Source organism: Theropithecus gelada, chromosome 8 (genome assembly GCF_003255815.1).
Source record: "Theropithecus gelada isolate Dixy chromosome 8, Tgel_1.0, whole genome shotgun sequence".
NCBI classification, from domain to species: domain Eukaryota; kingdom Metazoa; phylum Chordata; class Mammalia; order Primates; family Cercopithecidae; genus Theropithecus; species Theropithecus gelada.
Genome location: NC_037676.1, coordinates 6,945,551 through 6,969,352, shown reverse-complemented (window position 1 = coordinate 6,969,352; position 23,802 = coordinate 6,945,551). Strand labels below are relative to the sequence as shown.

Here is a 23,802-nt window from a genome sequence, read left to right as displayed (position 1 = left end):
TTTCACTAAGTTCTAAGGCATCTTGCATTAGTGTTTTCATGGTTTGTTCACCAGATACATCCAGCTGTATTTTCCACTCTATCCGTCTATGCACTCTTTAGCCACATGGGACGCTGTATTATTTATTGAAGTGCCAAAGACATGTCACTTAAAAAGAGTTTTGAAGCTACTGTTGCCCTGATTTAATAGTATGTGTTCTTTCTTTTCTCCAGAGGAAGAATTTGGAAAACTAGATACGTTCTCACAATTTTGGTATTCACATCACATTGCACATACATATCAGTTGAAATAATATGTTTTGTTCGGGATTAAATAATTTCATGATAAAATGAAGTCCTTTTAGGACAATTACAGCATAAATATTAGTACTGTGCCAATCACAACAAAATATCAAATATGAATAATACATTTATATTTATACACTGAAGAATTAGCATAGTGTTACATGAGGCATAATTATAAATATGTTCCTAAGCATTTTTTTATATGTGCATTTTATAAAATTAGAATAGTATGGTGAATTAAATATTAATACAATAAATACTGCTATTAATACTCATATTAACGAATTATTATTAGTTATAGGAGTATATATTTTTCCTTTTTAAGAGTAGGACTATAAAGATATGTCTCCATTGTGTTTGGTGTTCAGAAAGTAGAAATGTAAGGTAATATTATGAATTGTTTGAAAGAGCAAATACTAAATACAATTAAATAACAATTGCTCTATCTAAAAGTCTGTTCTACTGTAAGAAATGTAGATGTGTATACATATGTATTACACACACATATATATGTATACATATAAAAGCCACTAACCTAGACACCAATATTTCCAATTTAAATATAAGGAATTTGAGTTTCAGAAAGTTAAATAACTCGCCAAGAATCTAAAATTTGGTAAATAATATATAATGCTTTCTTCTACTTAATAATAGCTGAACTATAAAAAAATTACCCCGAGATGATAAAAGACAAGGAAAACATGTTTCAATAAATCTAAAGAATAAAAATTACACAGAGTATATTTTTTAGCTGCAGAATTCAATGAGAATCTATAGCAATAAGACTGCTTGAAAAGCCCAAATATAAGAAATCAGACAACATACTTCTTAAAATTCACAGGACAAACATAAAATCGTAAGAGAAGTTAGAAAATATTTTAAACTAAATTACTACTAAATCACTATAAAATGTTTGGCAAATACATTATTATATGGAGGGAACTTATAGCATTAACTACTTATTTATGAAAAAGAGAGAGCCAAATTAGTGACTTTATATTCCACTTAACTTCTAAGAAAAAGGAGACTAAACCCAAAATAAATAGAAGAGTGAGAGTAAGAGAAAAAATGAGTGAAGTAAAAAAAATAGACAATTGGCAACTAATAAATGAAAATGTGGTCTTTAAAAAAATCAAGAAAATTGGCAAACTCTTGGCTAGAAAGATTTTAAAAGAGAATTAATACAAAAAAGCAATATCAAAAATAAAAAATCAATTTTTATCATATATTCCTCAGACCTGAGGTGGACTTAAAATAATAATAGCAGCTGAGTATTTCTTATGTGAAATTCTTTGGACCAGAAGTATTTGGGATTTTTTGAATTTTGGAATATATGCCGACCTATAAATAATGAAATCCTGGGGAGGAGACCCGACACTAAATACAAAACTCATTTAATTTCCTGTACACCTTATATACATAACTTGAAGACAATTTTAAACAATATTTTAAAGTGTATATGTGACTCATCAAAGGAGGTCAGGTGTGGAATTTTCCACTTATGATGTCATGTTGGCTCTCAAAAAATTTTGGATTTTGGAATATTTGGGATTTGTAATTTTATAATTAGAGATGCTAAACCTGCATTAATAACTGTAGCTACATATTTAAAAAGCAGAGCTCAAGTGGATAAATATCTTGAAAAACATAATTTACCAAAACTGACACCAGAAGAAAGAGACAATCTATACAGCCCTAAATCTAGAATATACATTGAATCTTTTATTTAAGATTCCTAAAAGAAAACTCCAGGAGCAGATTTTTCTGTATTAAATTTTACCTAGAAATAACACCAAAATTACACAGTTTTAGAAACAGAGGAGAAAACAGTTCTGCTCATTTTTTTTATAGTTTGCCATCTCCTTTACAACAAAATCTTAAAAAGGCTACAAAAAAAGGAATTACAGACAAAAGCCCCTCGTGTATACAGACACAAATATTTTAAATGAACTACTGCAAGTCAAACCCAATGATATATTTGAAAAATGTAGTGTACCTTATGACCAAGTAGACTGTATTCTAGAATGAGAAGTTGGATTAAAATTTCACAAAACTAATTCAATGTAACTGAACATATAAACAGAAAAAAAGCAAAAACGCTACCATTTTAATTGATGCCAAAATCATATGAAAAACTTACATATTTCCTCATAATAAAACCCTCAGCAAACTACTAATGATAGGAAACTTTCTCAAGCAGGTAAAGAACATTTGTGAAAAATCTACAAGCAATATATTAGTCCCGTTCTAGGCAAGAGACAAAATCTCCCATCAGGGAAATTTATTACAAAGGACAATTAATTTATAGAAGATTAAATGCAAAGAAAGATAAAGAGAATTAAAACAAAATAAGAATGCAGACATATTGACCTGACATTACCTGGAGGCTCAGGCAGAGCACTCAAAGAAGAAAAAAGCAAAAGATGATGCTTGCCTGGCTGAGATTCAGAGCTTGCTGAAGAGGGAGTATTTAGTGGTCCACTAGGCAGCAAAAATGCACGCTGAGGCTCAGCACTCCAGGCAGTCCAGTAGGGAGTGCCAGCTAATGTCTGTGGTACCTTCTGGCAAGCTGCCCGATGGGGTAACAGCAAAACCACGGAGATGATTGTCACTGGACATCCTGCACAATGCTGAGTGACACATAATCAGAAGCAGAAATTAGTAAGAACGTCACTTCCTCCTGCTGTGTCCATGCAGCAGCCTCTACTGAGAAAGCTTAACATAGTGGCAGGTGGGAAATGCAACGTGTGTACAAAGTTTCGCTCTGGAATCACAAAGCAGGGGAAAGAAGAGTAGGTTTGGAACTGAAGGACAATACGCTAATAACTGGTACAAAAGACATTGTGGATGGTGATGACAGAATTCATTACATCCCACCTGTGTTGCTCACTTTTACCACTTCCATGCAACAGTGTACTGAAGGAGCTAGGCATTTCAATGCAGCACCCAAAAGAAGGAGGCACAAAAGGGAAAGTAAAGGGAAAGTTGAGCTGCCTCTCTTTGCAGATGATATGGTTGTCTCCTTAAAAAGTTTTCATGGAATCTTCAAAACGACTACTAAAATTAACTGAATTTAGGAAGGTCACAGGATACAGGTTAATATTTTAAAAATCAGTTAAATTCAAAGTGTTTCATATGTCACATGAAATCAGGAAACACAAAAGAAAAAAATTATAAATTAGACTTTTTCAAGACTAAAAAATAGTTAAATATATACCATTAAAAGGATAAATGTTGGAGGAAGAAATTACCTGTAATACATATTTCAGTCAAAGAACTTGAATCTGAAATATTTAGAAAGCTGTGATAACTCAAAGGGAAGACAAAAGTTACAGTAAAGATGGGCAAAATATTTTAACAGATACTTCACCAAGGAAAATATCTGAATGATCAATAAGCACATAAAATACTAATATTAATGGTCATCAGGGAAATGCAAATTCAAATCACAATAAAATAATACTCTACACCCAGTACAATGACGAAGACTAAAAAGGCTGAGTACACCAAATATAAGCAAAGACATAGAACTAAAATTCATCACTTCAGGTGGTAATTTAAAACGGGACTGCCAGATTAGAAAACATTTTAGCCACTTCTTCAAAAGTTTATCATAAAACATACTACCTACCCATTCCTCTCTTGAATGTTTGACCGCAGTAATTAAACCATTTTTCCCACAAAGGCTTTTATGCAAATGATCAAAGGAGCTTTATTTCTAATAGCTAAAAACTGGTGGGTGGCGGGGGAAACAAATGCCTATTAAACTGATAAACTAAATGTAGCATAGCTGTATACTGCAATTCTGCTTAACCATAAGAATGTACCATTTTTATGTGAAGAAATGTGGATGGATCTCAAAATCATTATTCTGAGTGAAAGAAGTTAGGCATATGTAGATGTGTGTGTATATATATATGTTTCATACAATTTGGTATATATAATATTTCAGAAAATGCAAACTAATTCACAGTGACAGAAAACAATTCAGTGGCTTTCTGGCAACAAAGGGTAGAACACAGGATGGATTACCAGGGGTCACAAGAAAAGTTTTGTGGGTGATAGTAATATTTGTTAGCTTGATGGTAGTGTTGTTTCACGGTATATAGATCTCATCCAATTTTATTTTTTCAATATATGCACTTTATTGGTTACTAAACATACCTTAAAATGTGAACAATTGAAACTAAAGGACTCATTTATCAATGTAGTATTCAAAATGACTATATCTAGCTCTTGTGTAAAGAAATCTAGTATGTATCCAAGGTAAATTAGGCTCTCTGTCTACCAGAATTCTAATTTAGGAAACCAAAATAGCAGGTTTGCAGTAAAACTTGGCAAATCAATTACTGTTCCAAGAATGAAATGATCTTTATTTGTGTAAAGAGATAGATAACCTGTAAGTACACTTCTGGTACATCAAACCATACCATTGCAACACAAGGTATAGTAGGGAAAGGGTTAGCTAGTCTAGTGTAGAAGAAATTTGAGCTCTTGTCAAATCTCTCCATTATCAAAAGAAAGTAACTGAAACCTAGAAAGACTCAACCTGTTTTGGGGCCGACTTCTTTGGGTGTCTTTTCCAGTCCTCTCTGGAATTACCAACATAAGGCACTGACAAGACTGCATTTGTCAATTAACCTTCTAGATCAGAGGTTGCAAGTGCTGCTACTCTGGTGCATTGCCTTTGCCCTGCACTGGATTTTAAACACGAGGGGAGTTCACATAATGAAGATTCTTTGCTGCTGATGAACAACGGAAGATCCGTGACATTGGACAAGGCTCACATTTTTGCCTGGCAACGGTGGGTTGGTGCCCAGCAGCAGCTGCTGTTTACATGGGGTGTGATTCTCAAGCTCACTAGAATGTATTTTACTATGGTCTGATACCTGCTGTTTCACTGATTCACACTCTCTGCCTGACTCCTGAGGGTATTCAAGTTTGTGACTCTTGTCAAGTCCAGAAAGCGACCTGCAGTGACCTCAAAGTCCACATCACACCCACCTTAGCCTTTCAAATTACATTCATTTCCATTTGGGGTGGTGCCCAGTGAAGGCACTGGCATTCTTTTTTTAAATTAAAGTGTGCTCCTGGTAGAGAACTGCAGTTTTCATAAGTTAACAACTCTTTGAATGGATGAGTTTATCATCGCTTTATTCTATTCAGTTTGCTTGTTGTTTATACCACAGAGATCATGAGAAAATGAGAAGAATGACAGTCACATTTTAAAAGACAAAGTGTTCTCTTAATTGGACAGGTCGAACTAGGATGCCACAGATGAGAAGAGAACCACGATGTGACCATGCCAGGGAAAACGTGAGGATGGGAATGTGTTGTATGGGAGGGAGATAGAGACCCACAGACAACCTCATCTACACAGCACGTTCTCACCTTCTAGTGTTTAAGCACAAGTCACCTGCTTACAATGCCAGTTAATTTTCCTTTACTGGACATAGCTGAAAAGAGTGATGGAAGTTGAGGATGTCTTCAAAAGTCTTATTAGAGGGTCAAGTTTCCATTCAAAATTTAAATGATACTTTCAACATCCCCATGTAAGAAACATGCATTGCATTTTAAAGCAGTTGTCTCTTTGAGAGTGCCTTATTGTAATGAGTCTACATTTATGAGCACAATCACAGTAAATACTCTGAATGAATCCACCGTTGTAAACGACCTATGTTCCACTTCCTCCCTACCTGAACCATCTCTAGTCCAAAGTAGGATTTCCCTGGCTCTCCCGGCTCTACTATATACACAAGCAAATACAAAGTCACAACATATCCTGTGCATTTGCATTTTAGAAATATTTAATCTAAAAAAATGTGAAAACCCCTAAACCTAAGCAACAAAATATAATGATTATGGTATCCGTATCATATTCAAGACAGGCTTGGTGTATATATATTTGAGAAAGAGTCTCATTCTGTCACCCAAGCTGGAGTGCAGTGGTGCTATCTCAGCTCATTTCAATCTCCGCCTCCCAAGTTCAAGCCATTCTCATGCCTGAGCCTCTCAAGTAGCTTGGACTACAGGTACGCATCCCCACACCTGGCTAATTATTGCATTTTTAGTAGAGGCAGGGTTTCACCATGTTGGCCAGGCTGTCTCGAACTCCTGCCCTCTAGTGATCTGCCCGCCTTGGCCTCCCAAAGTGCTGGGATTATAGGCGTGAGCCACCACGTCTGGCCATGCTTGGTATATGTTGATGGGACTCTCATGGACTTGTAAGAATTGACATTACAATCAGAGAAAAACTGCCATGAAAGATTCATGAATAGACCGTGAGAAACTGAGATGCTATCTCCTTCAGAAAGCTATTTTAGGAAGGTTTCAGAAGGCCAAAGTTTTCTTTAGCTCAATTTTCCTCTTTTGGCTGAGAGGATACAGCCTGCATGAAGCAATCCCTTGTGTTATTTCTGCTTCCTCTCCGATTCGCTCAAATTGAACATACTCCCTGTTCATTGCGGGAACTGTTCCCTGAAGCTGGGAGCCAGCCACATCTTTTTTTTTTTTTTTTTTTTTGCTAGTGATTTCTAAAGGAAAACGCAGCAGATACTGGTTATAAAGTATATGGAAGGAAGCAATAGTCCAACAACAGCTGTAACTCTGAACCTTCTGTTTGAGGGTTTAGTGTGAGATCAATACAGCACTGGAGCTTGGAAAGTTGTGCTGAAAATAACGTTGAGAGAAAATTGTCTGATCTTCAAGTGGTTGTAAGGAGGAGGTCAACAGGAGCTAGACTCAGGGCATGGAGCCAAGGAAATCCAACTAGGGTCAGGACCACAGGGGGCAGGGTGGGGGAGGGCAGGACACCAGCTTGATTCTGAGGAAATGCTCTGCAGTGGGCTTCGCTCCACCTCTTGCAAAGTCATCTCCCCATCTTGACCTACCCTTCAGTTCCAGGATGCCCCAAAGAAAAGATTTGAAGGCTTTATTCACTTAGATCTCAAAACTTGAAGGCCTGTGTAGAGTTCTGAATTACGCTCCAGTGAATACTGCAGGTTCTAAGACTTAAGCAAGAACGATATAAGCAAGAAGAAAATCGAGTTAAACATTTGCCTTTTTGATTCTTTATTATTTTTAGCACATTCAAATATGAACAAAGTGCATCAGATTTCTCTGCAAAGGGATAGGCGAGCAGGTGAGTGTATTTACTGTGGTAAAGCAAGTAATTGCTTCATATTCGAAGTAATATCTTATTCCTTTTTTTAATTTTGTGAATTAAAAATGACTCACATATTTTGTATATAGCATTCATTCCCTTTGAACTTAATAAGTAAGCAATGATACATTTCAAGATTTCAACTAATATTATGCAATGAAAACTCACTTGTTTATTCTGAATGCTTAGCTACTGTAGGGGTTGAAAGGATAAATCAGCAATAGACTTTGCTGTTCAATCACTTAAAATGGGCAGGATGGGAGAAAGAAGAAAAGGTAAATCTTAAACAGAAACAAATCAATCACTCAGCTTCCAACTTGATCACATAAAGCTCATTTAAAATCCTGAAAAATCTGGGAAATCTATTTATAGCTCTTTATTGCATATTAATATGGATGGTTTCCCACTAAGCTATTTTAACAAACTGTATCTGCAGATTTGATAACCTGAAGAAAAAAGAAGTCAATTAATAATCTTACAGATTTTTGACCCTTTGTTTCTTTTCTCAGAAACCACAGATTAAATAATTATTTCATTTCCTTTTGAAAGACAATGTAAAATAATTACTAAAGTGATTTCTTCATGAAATTTGATTATGCCTACTACTGTGGAAAACTCACTTCCTGACACGATGTCCAATGTCACCTCCCATTCCTGGTCACTCCAGCTGTTCTGGGACACCCTAGCCTCTGCTGCCTGCCTCTGCCCCACAAAAAAATAACAGTCGCTCCCCTCAGCCAGTTCTAGTTTACCTCTTTAATCTTGGGCCTCTGAGTAGAAAAATAATGTAGGCAGACATAGGAATAGTATAGGAATACTATAGACGATTCCAGATACTGCTATAAATCCAAGGTTTCGCTCTTGGCATTTCTGATACTGTATGGCAGACACTTCTTTGTCATGTGAGATATCCTGTGTGCTTCAGGACTTTGATCCCCATCTCTGGATTATACCTGTCAGATTCTAAGAGCAACTATCTCCCCACTGTGACAATAAAAAAAAAAAAAGTCTCTAGATATTGCCACTGTGCCCTGCGACATAAAATCACCCCCAGTGGAGAAAGACTGATAGAAGCCTATACATATACATATATACCATATACATACTTCTATGTGTGTGTGTGTATATATATATATGCATAAACACACAGTATCAATTTTCAATTGAATGATTTTTAAACATTTTCTTGCAGTTCATTTTTAAAATTTTCTTGTAGTTCTAAAAGTGCATCTTATAAATTAAGGAAACTAATTCTTTGTCTTTCATACCTACTGTCAATATGTTAACTTAATTTGTCATTTGCCTTTTGAGTGTTAAGTTTTAGAAAGTCCAATTTATTCACTCATCTATATACACACACACTTCTATGTGTGTGTGCGTACACACATATATATGTAAAATATCAGTATATACACACTCATAAAAGTATATACACACATATACAGAGAGAGACATAGGATAGGCATAAACATAGATATAATTCAGCATGAGAATTTCAAGGACAGAGAACACACACAGGAAAAAGAAAATGTTAAAAAAAATAATGTCCTCCTCACACATGGCCTGCCAGGGACACTAAAATGGCCTGCTTTTTCTGGATTAAGGCAGTATTTTTACCGTGGTTAAAATTATGCTGGGTGGTGGAAAGTCCTCTGGAGCCCTCAGGTGAGTTAGATACCCTCCATGAGCTTCCCAGAGCCCCTACTGAAATCACCATAACATGTTAAAATTATATATAGATCAGGAATCTCTGAGCTTCCACCATCATCTAGAAATTCATTGACGGTGTTTTATTATGAGTTATTACACACCCTTTATTAAAAGAGAATAAAACCTTGGAAGAAACTGGACACTCTGATACTGTGTTTATTCTTAAATGAAAAATATGTGTGAGAGATCTAGTCAGATCCACAAATAAAATCTCATTTATTGTTTTTAATGGTTATTTGTATCATCGAGATACTATAATTTACTTAACTAGTGATAGCTATTGATAGTCTCCATTTGTATACCTAGACATCCTTGAATTTTCAAACATTATCCAAATGAAACAAAAAGCATTCCTTTACACATAGTTTGTCGTATATGTACGTATATTTGTAGAATACATTCTTAGCTAGAATTTCTGAATGAAAAAGCTTGTACTTTATTTCGACAAAATTTTCAAAATGTCTATACAAAAATGTGGCAGCAATTTAATATCCTACCAAGAAGACATGAAAACATTTTTTCAATATCCTCAAAAACTCTGTTACTAAAATGTTAAGGTGTGCCCATTCAGAATGGTGAGCTATTATACTGCATTGTTTTAACTTGGTTCAAATACACTTACTGGCACAAATGTATTGTATTTGGACTCCTTATGTATATTTTACCTGCTTTTCAATTGAAGGATTATTTAAATTTTTCTTGTAGCTCTAGAAATGCATCTTATAAATTAAGAAAAACAATTCTTTGTCTTTTATACCTATTAGAAAAGTTTTAACTTAATCTGTCATTTGCCATTTGAATGTTAACTTTTAGGAAGTCCAATTTTTCATTCAGTTTTATATGTGATTTCTAAATTATGTGTCCTGCCTAGAAAGACACTCAGACAACATTTTAACATTTTTATTTTCCATATTACTATTTACATTGGTGATCTAACATACTTATTTTGCTACAAACAGCAAAGACTAGATTTACTATTTTATAAAATAGTGTCAACATTCAGATTTTCATGACCAAATCAAGAAAATATCTTTGTCTGAATGCTTTTCCTTAGTCTTTAATTTTGTAAGAGAAATGTTCCAGGAAGCTCCTTCTCTCTAGCCAACTGCAATATCTGAATACTTTTCCACACACCTATATTTATGAATGCCTAAAAGACTTATCTGCCCATATTAGTATGGTTTTGCTGCTTTTAAAAAAAAAGTCAAGATATGGAAATTAACCATCCATTTTTAGCTGCTGTGAAACACACCACCACAGCATGAGGAGGTAGTGGTCAGAATTCACATGCCTGTCAAAACTTCCCCAGAGTATTGCAAACATAATTATTATCTCTCTTACATGTTTTCTTATTTTATCACTAGAATTTCTAATTACTAGTCATTTTATCCTTTTTCTTAACAAGTAAGAGTATAACAAACAAACACACACACACACACACACAGAGCTGTTCTCAACTAAGGCTGCACATTAATATCATTTAGGGAAGGAGAGAATTAAGTATATCCATGATGAGACCCCAATCTCACCCTTGAATCTCCGAATTAATTGGTCTTCTCCTTCTCTTCTAGACAACTGCAAATAGTCAAAAACAAAACAAAAACAAAAAACAAAAAACAAAACCAAAAACACTCAAACTTAGCCAATCATGATTGACCTTACCTAGGGGTCACTAATTTAAAGCATATGCTGCCAAGATCAATTTGAAGCATATGCTGCCAAGATCAATTTGCCAAGATCAAGATCAATTTGAACGATATATTGAGGAAAATCGCATTTTATTTCACCATCCTAAAATCTGTAGGTAGAATAGTGACAAAATCACATAATTATGGGAACATTATAGGTTTATCTGGGTGGACCGAACACCTCTGCTGTCAACCTCTGGTGCCGTCACGAAGATACAATAACTACAAAATAAAATATGCCAGTGCCCCCCCCTCCAAAAAAGAAAGATTTAAAATATACATTCAAATTAGTCTCAGAAATCTCTTTAACATTTCAAGCATCCTAAGTTGAACCAGTTTTCTAAGCACTGATGGGTTTCTGTGACCTGTCATCTGTGCTCCAGCTAAGAAGTCACTTCTGTGTGACAAGCTCTTCCACTGCTACTTCCCTGGAACTATCCAGGTCCTGGTTCTGGGATCCTCCCTCACCCTGTGCAGGTCATATGTGCTGGTCACCCTCTCAGTCCTGACTGCATGGCTGCCCCCATGCCATCGATAAGATGTCAAGACATTTGTGGTGTTCATATGAGGTTGGTGTCCCTATAAAAGCTTTGACGTTGGCTTCATCCTGTGATTATCAGAGTCTTAACCAGGCATTAGTCACCAGCCAAGCTAAAAATAAAATGATACCTTGCTTTTTTGCTTTTTTTTTTTTTTAATCAGTCCATTGATCTGTGGATGGCTCCCTTAGGACCTCATAGCAACTATGGAGACAGAAAAGCAGAATTTAGGCAATGCTAGGTCTCCAGTCGAATATGACCCTAATGTAATTGAGACCCTTTCTTTAGCCCTTATACGTCCATAAGTTCTCAATATCACCAGATATATTTTAGGTTAGGTAGGTTTTGTCATGGTGTGTATCTTAACCATACACAGTAAAATTATTTTAAAAAATATTTAATGCATTCAAAAGCATTATTACAGTTTAAGAAAATTGGAAAACCTATTCTATTTCAACAACACTTATTCATGATTTTCTGATTTTAACGGCCCTATCGCATGCACCTCTAACCTCTTCATTATCAGCACTGCAGAAAATTAGGGGTAATCTTGTTAAAGTTAGAAAGAGCGAGGAACTTGAGATAAATGCCAAAGCTATTTCGCTAGGCCTTGTATTTTACAATCATCATGAAATAATATATCCTGATTTTCTATATTGAGTGGCAAAATTTCCCTTCATAGATTCGCCTTTATTCACTTTCTGACTTCCAAAGGAGTTTCTCTTAGACCTTTGATACTGTAATTGTATCACAGTTGGAAATTGATGTCAACCTCAACTGTTTCTTGATTTGGGACAAGTAAACAAAACTTCAAATTTAGAGAACATGTACCAATTATCAGTCACCACATGGGATGGTTAACTCGCGCTCATTTAAGAGAGAGTTATATTAAGTAATGTTGGGTTCTCTGCACAGTGGCAGTGGTGAGTGGCCCTGAATCAGGAATACTGTAATTCAGAATTGCCCCACGAACTGTTACTGATGATTTGAAAGTCAGGCTATTTTCCAGCACTTTAGGAGGCGGAGGTGGGCGATCACCTGAGGTCAGGAGTTCTAGACCAGTCTAGCCAACATGGTGAAACCGCATGTCTACTAAAAATACAAAAACTAGCCAGGCGGGGTGGCACAAACCTATAATCTCAGCTACTTGGGAGGTTGAGGCAAGAGAATTGCTTGAACCTGGGAGGCAGAGGTTACAGTGAGCCAAGATTGCACCACTGCACTCCAGCCTGGGCAACAAGAGCGAAACTCCATCTCGGCACGGGGTGGAAATAAAGTCAAGACATCAGTAATCACTGGAGAAGACACATTCAGGGCACATTTCTTGGCCTCAGAGGATTATGTTCTATTAGACATCTGAATGTACAAAGATATACAAGCCCCAGTGGGAGGTAACTTCAGGGCAGGTGTGAGTTCAAAGGAGCACAGGCTTCCAAGTGTATGTCGGTGGCCAGTGTTACAGCAGTTCACGCACACACAGAAAATGTACATGGGTTGCTGTCTGGAATGCCTAGGGAAGATTTCCTAAAATAAATATAAGGTGCACTGGGTTTTGAAAGATGCATATTTAGACTAGTAGAGGGAGAGGCCAGGAATAAGAGGACAACATTCTCTTGTAAGGTCAGGTCAAGGAGTAACCCACAGATCTGTACAACTGAACAAGAAAACTTTTCAGGGAACAAACGGGAGAGACTGAAGGCCAGAATGCAGTTCGGAGGCCGATCATGGAGTTTCTTGAATTTCAGGGTCATGGGCACTAAAACTGTTTATGTTGCCAGAGATAGAAACCAGGGCTAGGACAGCAGCAGATGTGTCGGTGTTCCCAAGAGGGGAACCTGGGGCAGGAAAGGATCGTGCATTGGTCTACGCAGGACAGCCTGCGACAGGACAGGAGGCTTTGTAGGAACATCTACTATAAGGATCAAAACAGGTTATGGTTAATGGAAAGTTTTTTTTGTTTGTTTGTTTGCTTGTTTTTCCTTTTGTTTGAGACGAAGTCTACCTCTGTTACCCAGGCTGGAGTGCAGTGGCATGATCTCTGCTCACTGCAACCTCCACTTCCCAGGTTCAAGTGCTTCTCCTGTCTCAGCCTCCCGAGTAGCTGGACTTACAGATGCCTGCCACCATGTCCAGCTAAATTTTTTGTATTTTTAGTAGAGATGGGGTTTCACCATGTTGGCCAGGCTGGTCTCAAACTCCTGACCTCAGGTGATTCACCCGCCTCAGCCTCCCAAAGTGCTGGGATTACAGGTGTGAGCCACCATGCCCAGCCCAAGAGATGTTAAAAAAATAATCATTTTGGGATTTGGTGACTACATGGTTGGAACTTGGTGGAGACTGGTGAAGCAAGAGGAAGTACAGAGTCAATAAAGTTCAGCTGTTTAAAACAGCAACCACCTGACAGTTCATTTAAAAAATTAAAAAAAAAAAAAATGAAGAGCTGCTTTAATTCTAAATAATGCAAAGATCAGATTTTTTCATTTTGAATTTTGAGTTAAAATTTCTTCCTTATGCTTACCAAGAGAGGTCTCATTTCAGCTCTCAATATCCACATCATTAAAATTTAATTTTTTGATGGGGGCACAAACCATGTATATATTGTTGATGTGTTTGTACTAAAGAAATAATCCAAGATAATATAAATGGTATATTAATTATTTAAACATTTTTACATAGGTATATAAAACTACATTTCTGACTAAAGTTCCAGTTACAATGTAAGCATCAATAATTCTAAACTATATATTCTGTTTTGTCAGTTGGGGATTAAATCTGCCTCTTCAGTTTATTTAGGAAACCAAACTACTCCAGTGGTTATGTGAAAGAAATTTATTGATACTAAAAATGCTCAAGTCGGCCGGGCGCGGTGGCTCAAGCCTGTAATCCCAGCACTTTGGGAGGCCGAGACGGGCGGATCACGAGGTCAGGAGATCGAGACCATCCTGGCTAACACGGTGAAACCCCGTCTCTACTGAAAAATACAAAAAACTAGCCGGGCGAGGTGGCGGGCGCCTGTAGTCCCAGCTACTCGGGAGGCTGAGGCCGGAGAATGGCGTGAACCCGGGAGGCGGAGCTTGCAGTGAGCTGAGATCTGGCCACTGCACCCCAGCCTGGGCGACAGAGCGAGACTCCGTCTCAAAAAAAAAAAAAAAAAAAAATGCTCAAGTTGTTTAACAGAACAACTGTTTTTGTATTTCAGTTAGTGCACATTTTGAACTTCTAAAAATAGCTTTTATGCAATAAAACAACAACACACCAAGACAGCTCTAAGTAATAACTTTTGTGATATCTCAGTGGATCAGCAGCTCCTACATCAATCCTCCCACAAAAGTATCCTTCCTTTGAATTCTAGAGCTGCTTTAAGTGTTGCTAGTTAATTGCGTTTGAGAAATAAACAACTGTTTCAAGGCATAATGGGAAAGAAATAGCATTAGAGTGCTCCCTTTCCCGATTAATTAGAATTTGCTACTATTTATAACTACTTTCCCCATCAACTCATCCTGAATGTTGAAAGAGAAAGCACCTTCTCAGGTGTTTTCCCTGACAACATTCCCATTCCAATTTCACATCTCTGTATTTCACATTTTGTAATAGTAGAGACCCGTAGCACTTAGCAGTCATTGAGTGTTTTTCCAACTTGTATTACAGTACTCTAAACAGTTCCCAAAGAAATCACTCTGCACCCCTCAAATGTCTCCTCAAAACGGCATTCTATGTATGTGGATAGGAGAAAGAAATATAAAATGGAATATCAAGATGGAAGTAGCATCCTAACTCCAAGGACAAGAAACAGGTAGAAATATGACGTATTTTTCTCTTTTTCAAACAAAAAATTGTCGGTAATTAGTGATTCGTATGAACCCAAGTAGTCTCTTATCAACCTCCTTTGCTTCCTCTACTAAACATAACCCAGCAAGTAAAAGAAAAAACCATTGTGTTGTCCATATAACTCACCAATAAAGCTCTCTGAGATATCGATTTATTTACTGTTCATTGAAACTCCAAAATGAAATATGATGTTTCTAATTGTTCTAACTTAACATTTCCACTGTTGATCCTGTTATAATATTGAAGATGGTAAGAATGTTGTCTTATATTTTACATAAAATGATAATAGTACCATAAGACCATAAGAGATAATACCTTATTGAAAGACATACCTGTCAATCAAATTAATATTAAGACAGGTTTTCTATATGTGAAAGAAACAGAGTAAATAAAAATATTGAGAGAAAGAAAATGGAAATATTTTTAAGAGTGCATACTTTTAACAGGAATTTTTTAATGGAAAGGTTAAGTGGTACTTTTAATGTAGGGTCACACACATCGGTATTTGAATAAAATGGATTATGTAATTCTTTTTCTATAACTCTGCAGGTTTTATTACAATTATAAAATGCTACTATACCCTAGCAGCATCAATAATTGAGAATAAAAAAGTTACTAACATTTAGAAGAGCATAAATTATTTAAGAAAGCCTACATCAAATTATCAAATATTGCATATGTAGATATTTTGTTCAAATACTCACATGTAAGACCATAAATGTAATACAAGGAGAGATGAAAGCTTAGCTAACTGATTCAGAAAAGAGACGGCCATTCTACAATGTATTGAAGGTAAAAATGCTTCTGAAAATAGATAATAGATACTGTAGATGACCCAGAAAAAAACTCGGTGTTTTGTATTTGAAAATGGGTGAAAAAAGCTCAAATAAAATATATTTGAAAATATATTAATGAATACATTTTATATTTGACATATTAGTTATGTAGTTAATATATATTGACATAAATATTATAAATTAGATGTACACATAAAATTGTGTTTTGTGCAGAGATTTTTTTCTCATCCCATAAAATAATAAATGAAGCATATGATTTTTGTGTGTCTTACTGTTGGCATTAATATCAGTAATCTATATAAGTTCATCAATTTTGTTAAGAAAATCTGATTTATTTGGGAGGGATATTGCTTCCTCCTTTGCCAAATGGAAAACAAAAAGTAGATATAGTTGTACAGGTACAATTTTTTCTTGCTGACAACTGAAAAAATATAATTTAAAATCATCTCAGGAAATATTTTGCTTTCTTCATTGTATAAACTATAGATCAAAAGAGAAAACCAATTATGAATAGATTGTACCATTATTGTCTAAACCACAAATTCTCCAAAGAATGCAATAGTCCTGAATGTTCTTACCTCACCCACCTCCTATGTTCTTTTCACTGAATATATTCGCTGACAACATAAGGGTTCATTTTGTTCTGATTAGCTGAATTGTACTCAAGCATTTATCTTTGTTCTTTTTCTCTCAAACTCACAGTTGCTTGAAAACAATGGTGTATTATAATTTTATTTAAATTACCTTGACAACTCTGTTTCACAGATCTTGAACAATTTGATATCTATAAACGAAGTCACTGATAATTTTCAATAAAAAGTTAAATTTTTAAGTATAGAAAAAGTATGTGCAATTTGCCACAAGTCGATAGTCTTCAAGTTTTCTTATAGTAACTGTATTTTTCTTTCCTGATAATGAGAGGTGAAGCCAACTAGACTTCCTGCATTGAGTGGAAACTTGGAGAACTTTTCTATCTCACAAGAGGATTGTAAAATGCACCAGTCAGCACTCTGTAAAAACGCACCAATCAGCGCTCTGTAGCAAGAGGATTGTAAAATGCACCAATTGGCGCTCTGTGAAATGCACCAATCAGCGCTCTACAAAACACACCAATCAGTCGTATCCTAAAACTAGCCAATCACAAGGAGGATTGAAAAAAGGGCATTCTGATAGGACAGAAACGGAACATGGGAGGGGACAAATAAGTGCATAAAAGCAGTGTCAACCTGCTGGGGTCCCCTTCTATGCTGTGGAAATGTTGTTCTTTTGCTCTTCACAATAAACCTCGCTACTGCTCACTCTTTGTTTCCCTGCCATCTTTAAGAGCTGGAACACTCACCGCAAAGGTCTATGGCTTCATTCTTGAAGTCAGTGAGACCATGAATCCACCAGAAGGAACCAACTCCGGACACAATGAAATTTAAATATTAATTCCAACTAGATATCAGAATCTAAGTATTCAAACAGTACTAACAACTATAACATAAAAAGTCGATACTTTACCTCACTTTTAAATTCCCTTGTTGAGGCTGTCCATCGTAAACTGATAAAATATCAAAATCTTCTTCAAGAGCAAAGGTATGGAAGGACAACTGTATCCTATTGCGCTCGCCCGTGATGATGATCCAGGTGCAGTTGGCATAGTTCGGATACCCGTGAGGAAACCCCGGGCTCTCAATAGTACCATTGGGACCCTGGACTAAGCCTCCACAGTTCTGACCTGAAAGAGAAAACACACACACAAAGCATATTATTCTGGCCATCTATATTATGCGATTGTTAAAATTTCTAACCACTTTAGCCAACTTTTGTAACATTTTATAATTCTTGCACAAATAATGAAGGATAAATTGTAAGTGTTCTGCAGTTCTGAAAGATAGAGAAGTACAACAAATTAAAAGGAAAGAAAATATGCCACATTTGGTAACTCATATTAGAAGTTTAGGGAAATTCTTTTTCCTGTCATTTTTAAATACAGCCTCATCAATATCAAACTTCAATTCAGGGGAACAAATTTGGTGCCAACTATCTACGTAGTATCATGCTTAAAACACTACACCCTAAATTCTTTGTTGGTGGAAACTAAGAGAAAAATAAACCTTATAAAATTATATATATACACACGTGTTTGCATAGCCACAGAACTGAAATATGTGGTAATAAGAATAGTTAGGAAAAAACATGGTCAGTATGCCAATGATTGATCTCTGCCTGTGCCGACAAATGTCTTACTGGGCAGAAGAATAACACATGCATAAAGGAAGCTTATTACATTGAAAATAAAAGGCGTAAAACAAGATAAGTTAAATGACACTCAAATGAAAGAGCAACTCAGCAAAAGGAGGAATATAACATCCTCACTATTGATGTCTACCCATCAGACAGGCAGGACTTAGGAGGTGGAGGAGAAAGGAAAGTGCATCACATAATGAAGGGACCAATTAAAGAAAAGGCTCAGAGTTGCAATGAGCAGTAAGTGTTTTAGCCATCCCTAAGCAGGACTGCAGGACATCGCACATTTTACTCAGCCCTCCCATACTAACCTCCCTTTGGCAGGTGGAACTGGGATTACCCTGAGGGTTTAGGATTGACATGACAATGGGAAATGATGAGGACTGAACAGCAATTGAGTACCACAAAGCCACCTTCAAGCTACCGAACAGTGTCTGAGGAACTGATTTCCTTCTGCCTCTGCCCCCAAAGATTCTGTGTTATTCATTCGAACAAAGCACTTCTCAGGCGATTCCCAGACTTCTAGAGTAGTTCCAAAAGAACAGAACCCTTGAGAAATTGCAGGCCCCAGGCTTCCTGCAAGAACGGAGCGCTGAAAAAAAAAAAAAAAAAAAAAAAAAAAAAAAAAAAAAAAGAACAGCTCTCGGAGATTAGTAACAGTTGCACACCTGACCCACCTATTGTATTTTTACCACGAGACAAACCGAATGCCTGCTTTCTCAACCTCACCGAGGCATTTCATTTCCGCTCCTCCTGATCTTCATCCACCTACTTTGCACGGTGATTCCCTACTTGCCTGTTTCAGCCCTTCCCCTTCCCACATTACTTCCCACATACAAGCTTTCCATGCCATGCTAATTTTGTCCCTGTGGTTAATTTTTTTTCTTTTCTTTTTTTTTTCTGCTCAGTTACCTGTAACAGTCTGCCTGTGATGGCCATGCCTGGGCCAATCCAACTGAAGAAGAGCAAAATCTGAGAACAGGGCAGACAGATCGTTGTAAGTGTGCTCTCATAAACACACTCTGCTCATGTAACCCGTAAATATTACTATCCTATAAGGGAACAGGATAACCCGCTCAAACCCTTCCAACATTTTGTCTGTCTGAGGTTAGTTGTTAAGTAGCTCCTGAAAACTGTCTATGTTTCTTACCTTCTTAATATGCCCATTTCCCACTAATGTGCTTTAAATGCATTTACATGTTTTGACACTAAAAAATATTGAGAAAGTTTTGAAGGGACCTGGGTGTACTCAGATTGTGGCATGTAGTGTAAGTACTTGAATACAAGTATTAACTCAAGTTTTATTTTTAAAGTACACACAGAAAATTATTTTCAACTACATTTTATACTTAAAAAGTATTTGATAATAGTAGACCTCAGTGAGCTTAAATCATTCACAGTAATATTATCAAACGCTTGTGGGAGTTGGCTAAATCTTAATAAAAAGATTTAATGAAAGGGATTTATGAGTTTAAAACCAGAGAACTAATAAGAAGCCCATTTTCCACTAAATTTGAGTCTAACAATAACACTGTAACAAGTAGATATTAAAGCTGTGGGGTTTTGAAAGGTCTTTAAAGAAAACAGCTTTTCTGGTTTACGAGTAATTCTTGCTTAACGGTAAATCAAAAAAAAGTGAAGACGTGATTATAAATTGGAAAAAAGAAAAATCAGTTCAACAGAAAAACGTCAGCTGGAAAGTAGTTACTGTTATAGACCCATCAGGTTGAATCAGATTAACAGATATTAAGATTTCCTCAAGGAGTAACATTTTGGCTGCATTTAGGGTACCAATCAGTACAGTGCAGTTGCTGAATGAGTCACATCTGATCCGTTCATTGACATTCCAGAGCCCCAGTTAGAAATTCTGGAAACTGCTCAACAGTTCTTAGCAGAGTGAATATCATCCTTGGCTGTCCAATGTAAACAACCAAGAAGTTTTTAAAGTATGTATGCCTAAGGTAGAATCTGATGTATTCGGTCTGCAACTTAATACTGCATTTTATCATAAAAGTAATTAAGACAGTGTTTGACTGGTGTAAGCCTAGATAAATAGCCAGTGGAACAGAATGGAAAGCCCTAAAACCCACAAAGATATAGAATCTAGATTTAAAGTAAATATGGTACTCCTCTTTTCTGTTGGATCTTATACTCCAATGGACCCCTGCCTACTATAGAGTGTGCACAAATATTCTATACATGTTTTCTTTTTAAACGATGTACATCTAAGCTTGATGTAAATGCTGTTCATAACTACAGCTTCCAACAAGTGTATTGTTTTAACTGAATATTTTTAATGGACAAACTTTTAAATGCCACAAACATAATCACATTTCAACATGTTGTTTAACGTGAATTCCTTGTAAGTACCTTTCTAATTTGTATTTCCTCAGGGCAATAAAATAATCTGTACTTTCTGTGATAATTGTAATGTTTTAGTAAAAATTAAGTTATTTTACAGGAATTGAAAACTCAATTATTGTTTAAAAAAAAAAGGTCTAACGGTCTTCTTCCTACATAAACTGATAATGGAAGTCACCTTGAAATAAAATATCAACACCAATGGCAATATCAATGGTAAAAAAGAAGTATATATGTATGTGTGTATTTTTCCCAGTGATATTGATTTCAATATCGTATATATGTATATATGTGTATATGTATATATGTATGTGTATATGTGTATATATGTATGTATATGTGTGTATACATATATACACACATATATACATGTATACATGTATATACATTGTGCAAATATGTATATATGTATATACACACATATATATTCACATAAATATATGAACACACTCTGAGATGAGTATTTTGGTATGCATGCAATTACACATATACTGAAATACACATCTGTAATTGTATAGATACCAAAATACACATCACAGAAACATGCATGCAAAATTGTGCATACAGATGTTTTTGCTGCTATTATTCGAACAAATTTCCAAGAGAAAACCTGAACACATGCCATAATTTTAAGCGATTGGAATCTAAATCATCTGGCACTTAAATAATAACATACGAAACATCTGGCTCCTATCTAAAGTAATCAGCAGAATGTTAGATATAGAAGAATCACAGAGTTAATTTTTTTGCAGATTTCTACTCATTAGATGAGTCCTTAATACCACAACCTTAAATACACAGAGTTAACTTCAGTCATTTTTTAATTCTGTCTTATACTGTTGGAATGAGGTTCTGTTTTGAAACTACATTTTCACATATAATCTTTGTGGACCATCTAAGTAGCCACAAATCATGATTTTAGAAGGATGGAAGAACAAGTGGAAATGAAGTAAATTGTCAAAGTCTTCCGGGAATGAATCAAGGTCTTCTGACACCAAAGCCTAGAGCCGTCCCACCAAACCCAGTTACATCACCACGAACAAACACAGTGGACAACCCATTACATTACAGACCTCAGGTATGGTGATCAAATCCTAATGTATATCACAATAAATGCCTTAGACTACAAAATAAAATGGTGAGTAAACACAGACATTTGGAAACTCTCGATATGTGGGGACTCTAACTTCTGCCCTTCTTTAAAACAAATCAATGCCCATTGTAGGAAAATAAAAGTGAAAGTATTAAGAAGCATTTAGAAAAATAAACATCACTCATAGTCTGATTACCAAAGATAATTATTGCTAACATTTTGCTGAACACTTTTCTAATCTACACTTAACGTTGCCATACTGCCTGGCATGCGAGATGTGAACAATCTGGATTTGGATTAAATACTTGCCAGACCTGCCAGAGCCAATAAGAACTGGTCTCCAAAGTGTCTTGCTTTGGAGGTGACCTGGTCAGCCTGTAGGTGCGCTAATCTCTATCCTGTGAAGGTCCAGGTCTGCAAGATGGGCAATTGCTCAGCAAGGAGCCTACAGGAAGACTTGCCCTGGGCCCGGTGAGCCATGGAGCTGACAGTTGGTTATACAGCAGTGCCCCTCTTGGAGGCTGGAAAACACATTCCAGTAAAGGCAGGGCTCACGGTGTCCTATGACGATTTTCTACTTTGAAAGCCTGTCTCAGAAACACCCAGCTTAGAAAATGGTCCCATGCCCTCATCATTTCTGAGATGAACTAACCCCTCCATTCTGAACACTCCCCAACAATTGGTTGGCTCCTCTCCTGAGCTCTTGCTCTGTAATTGGTGCTGCTGTATAGCAGTGGCACGTACTTTTCCTAGAAGAAGGTAGCAGCTGAGATGATTCATCTGTGATCCAAACTGATTCACCATGAGCATTTGAGGAGTGAGCGTATCACAAACACCTTCCTAGATTCCACACCTGGATGAAACTGCTGTGTCTCTCAATCCTGGGCTGGACGGTCATTATCAGAAAGTAGTAGAGGTGGACATAACATTTAAAAACTGGTGTGCCAAATATGTTGTACTCCATTTAATTCGTGCACAGCCTCTGAAGTGGGCTGTGGCTTAGACTTTGCTAACTGTGAAAATAATTACTTGATGCTTTATGATGAGGGAATGGTGTTGCTATTCAAAACCTCTGAGGGCAAATGTTTGACCATCAGAGATATTTTGACATGTAACGGTTTAGTGACTTAGAAAGATGTGGACCGTACTGTTCTGTATGTGGAGACTGCCATGCAGGGAAATGATACTCTGTAGCAAATTCTACAAACAAGGATACGAGTCATTTGAGAAATAATGGGCAGGGCTGTGGAGGAACAGTGCGGAGATGAAAAGACTTGGGAATGCATAATTGTCTCCAACTCTGGGGCCTGATATCATCTGAAAGAGTGTATAAATTTGTGTGTAGAGAGAGTCCGGGCAGAACCTATATTATCACCTCAACAGTATGTCTCACTGGAGATAAACATCAAAAACAGCCTTTGTGGTTTTTATCCTGTTTGCAACAAGCCCAGATCGCTACACTGGCTCATTTTGGAAACATCATTGGTGGAAAAATAAACCTTTACCTATTTATCACACTCACTGGCAGGGTCCATCCCTGTACTACATCCATTTTGTGAAAATGACAATTTATGGTTTTCATGTCTATATAAATTACTGTGTAAATGAGAATGTGATTACTTTCTGACAGGCAGATTTTTGACCTCCAAAGCTTCTTTCATTTTTGACATTTTCTGTGGTCAAATTACATTGTACACCTGTTGGGTTTTCTGCAAGACTAAACATTGCCTCACTCCTATTGGACGTAGCTATGAAGCAACTCAAGTAAAACATATAAAATAAAGAAAAGATAAAATGGTCCATCGTGATCTTCAATGAATTTTTTATTTTCTTTAAGAGCTAAGGAGTAAGACAGATGTTCAAGTGGCTCTGGAATTTGAAATAGTGAGAGGCCTCAGATTTCGATGAAGGAAGTGGAAGTTTCCCTGATCAGATAAGCGCCGTTTGAAACTGTAAACAAATCAACTACGCATTAAATTCTGCATTATCTTCTACAATTTCCTGGGTTATTCCAGGGTCTGCATTATGGGGAAAATAACTAATCGTGGAAGGACCATGATGTAAAGTGCCCTTCCGGGGATTTCGATTAAGGGTTTTCGAAATCAAAG

The 23,802-nt window shown here is 36.4% G+C and overlaps 1 protein-coding gene across 1 annotated transcript in view; it reads right to left on the bottom strand.

The window, feature by feature from the left end:
* Positions 1–23,802, bottom strand: part of CSMD1 (CUB and Sushi multiple domains 1) — a 2,061,182-nt gene that overhangs the window by 1,691,441 nt on the left and 345,939 nt on the right. Inside the window, exon 2 of the mRNA XM_025393463.1 lies at positions 17,512–17,728. Coding sequence (XP_025249248.1) covers positions 17,512–17,728 — 217 coding nt within the window. The remainder of the gene's footprint in view (positions 1–17,511; positions 17,729–23,802) is intronic.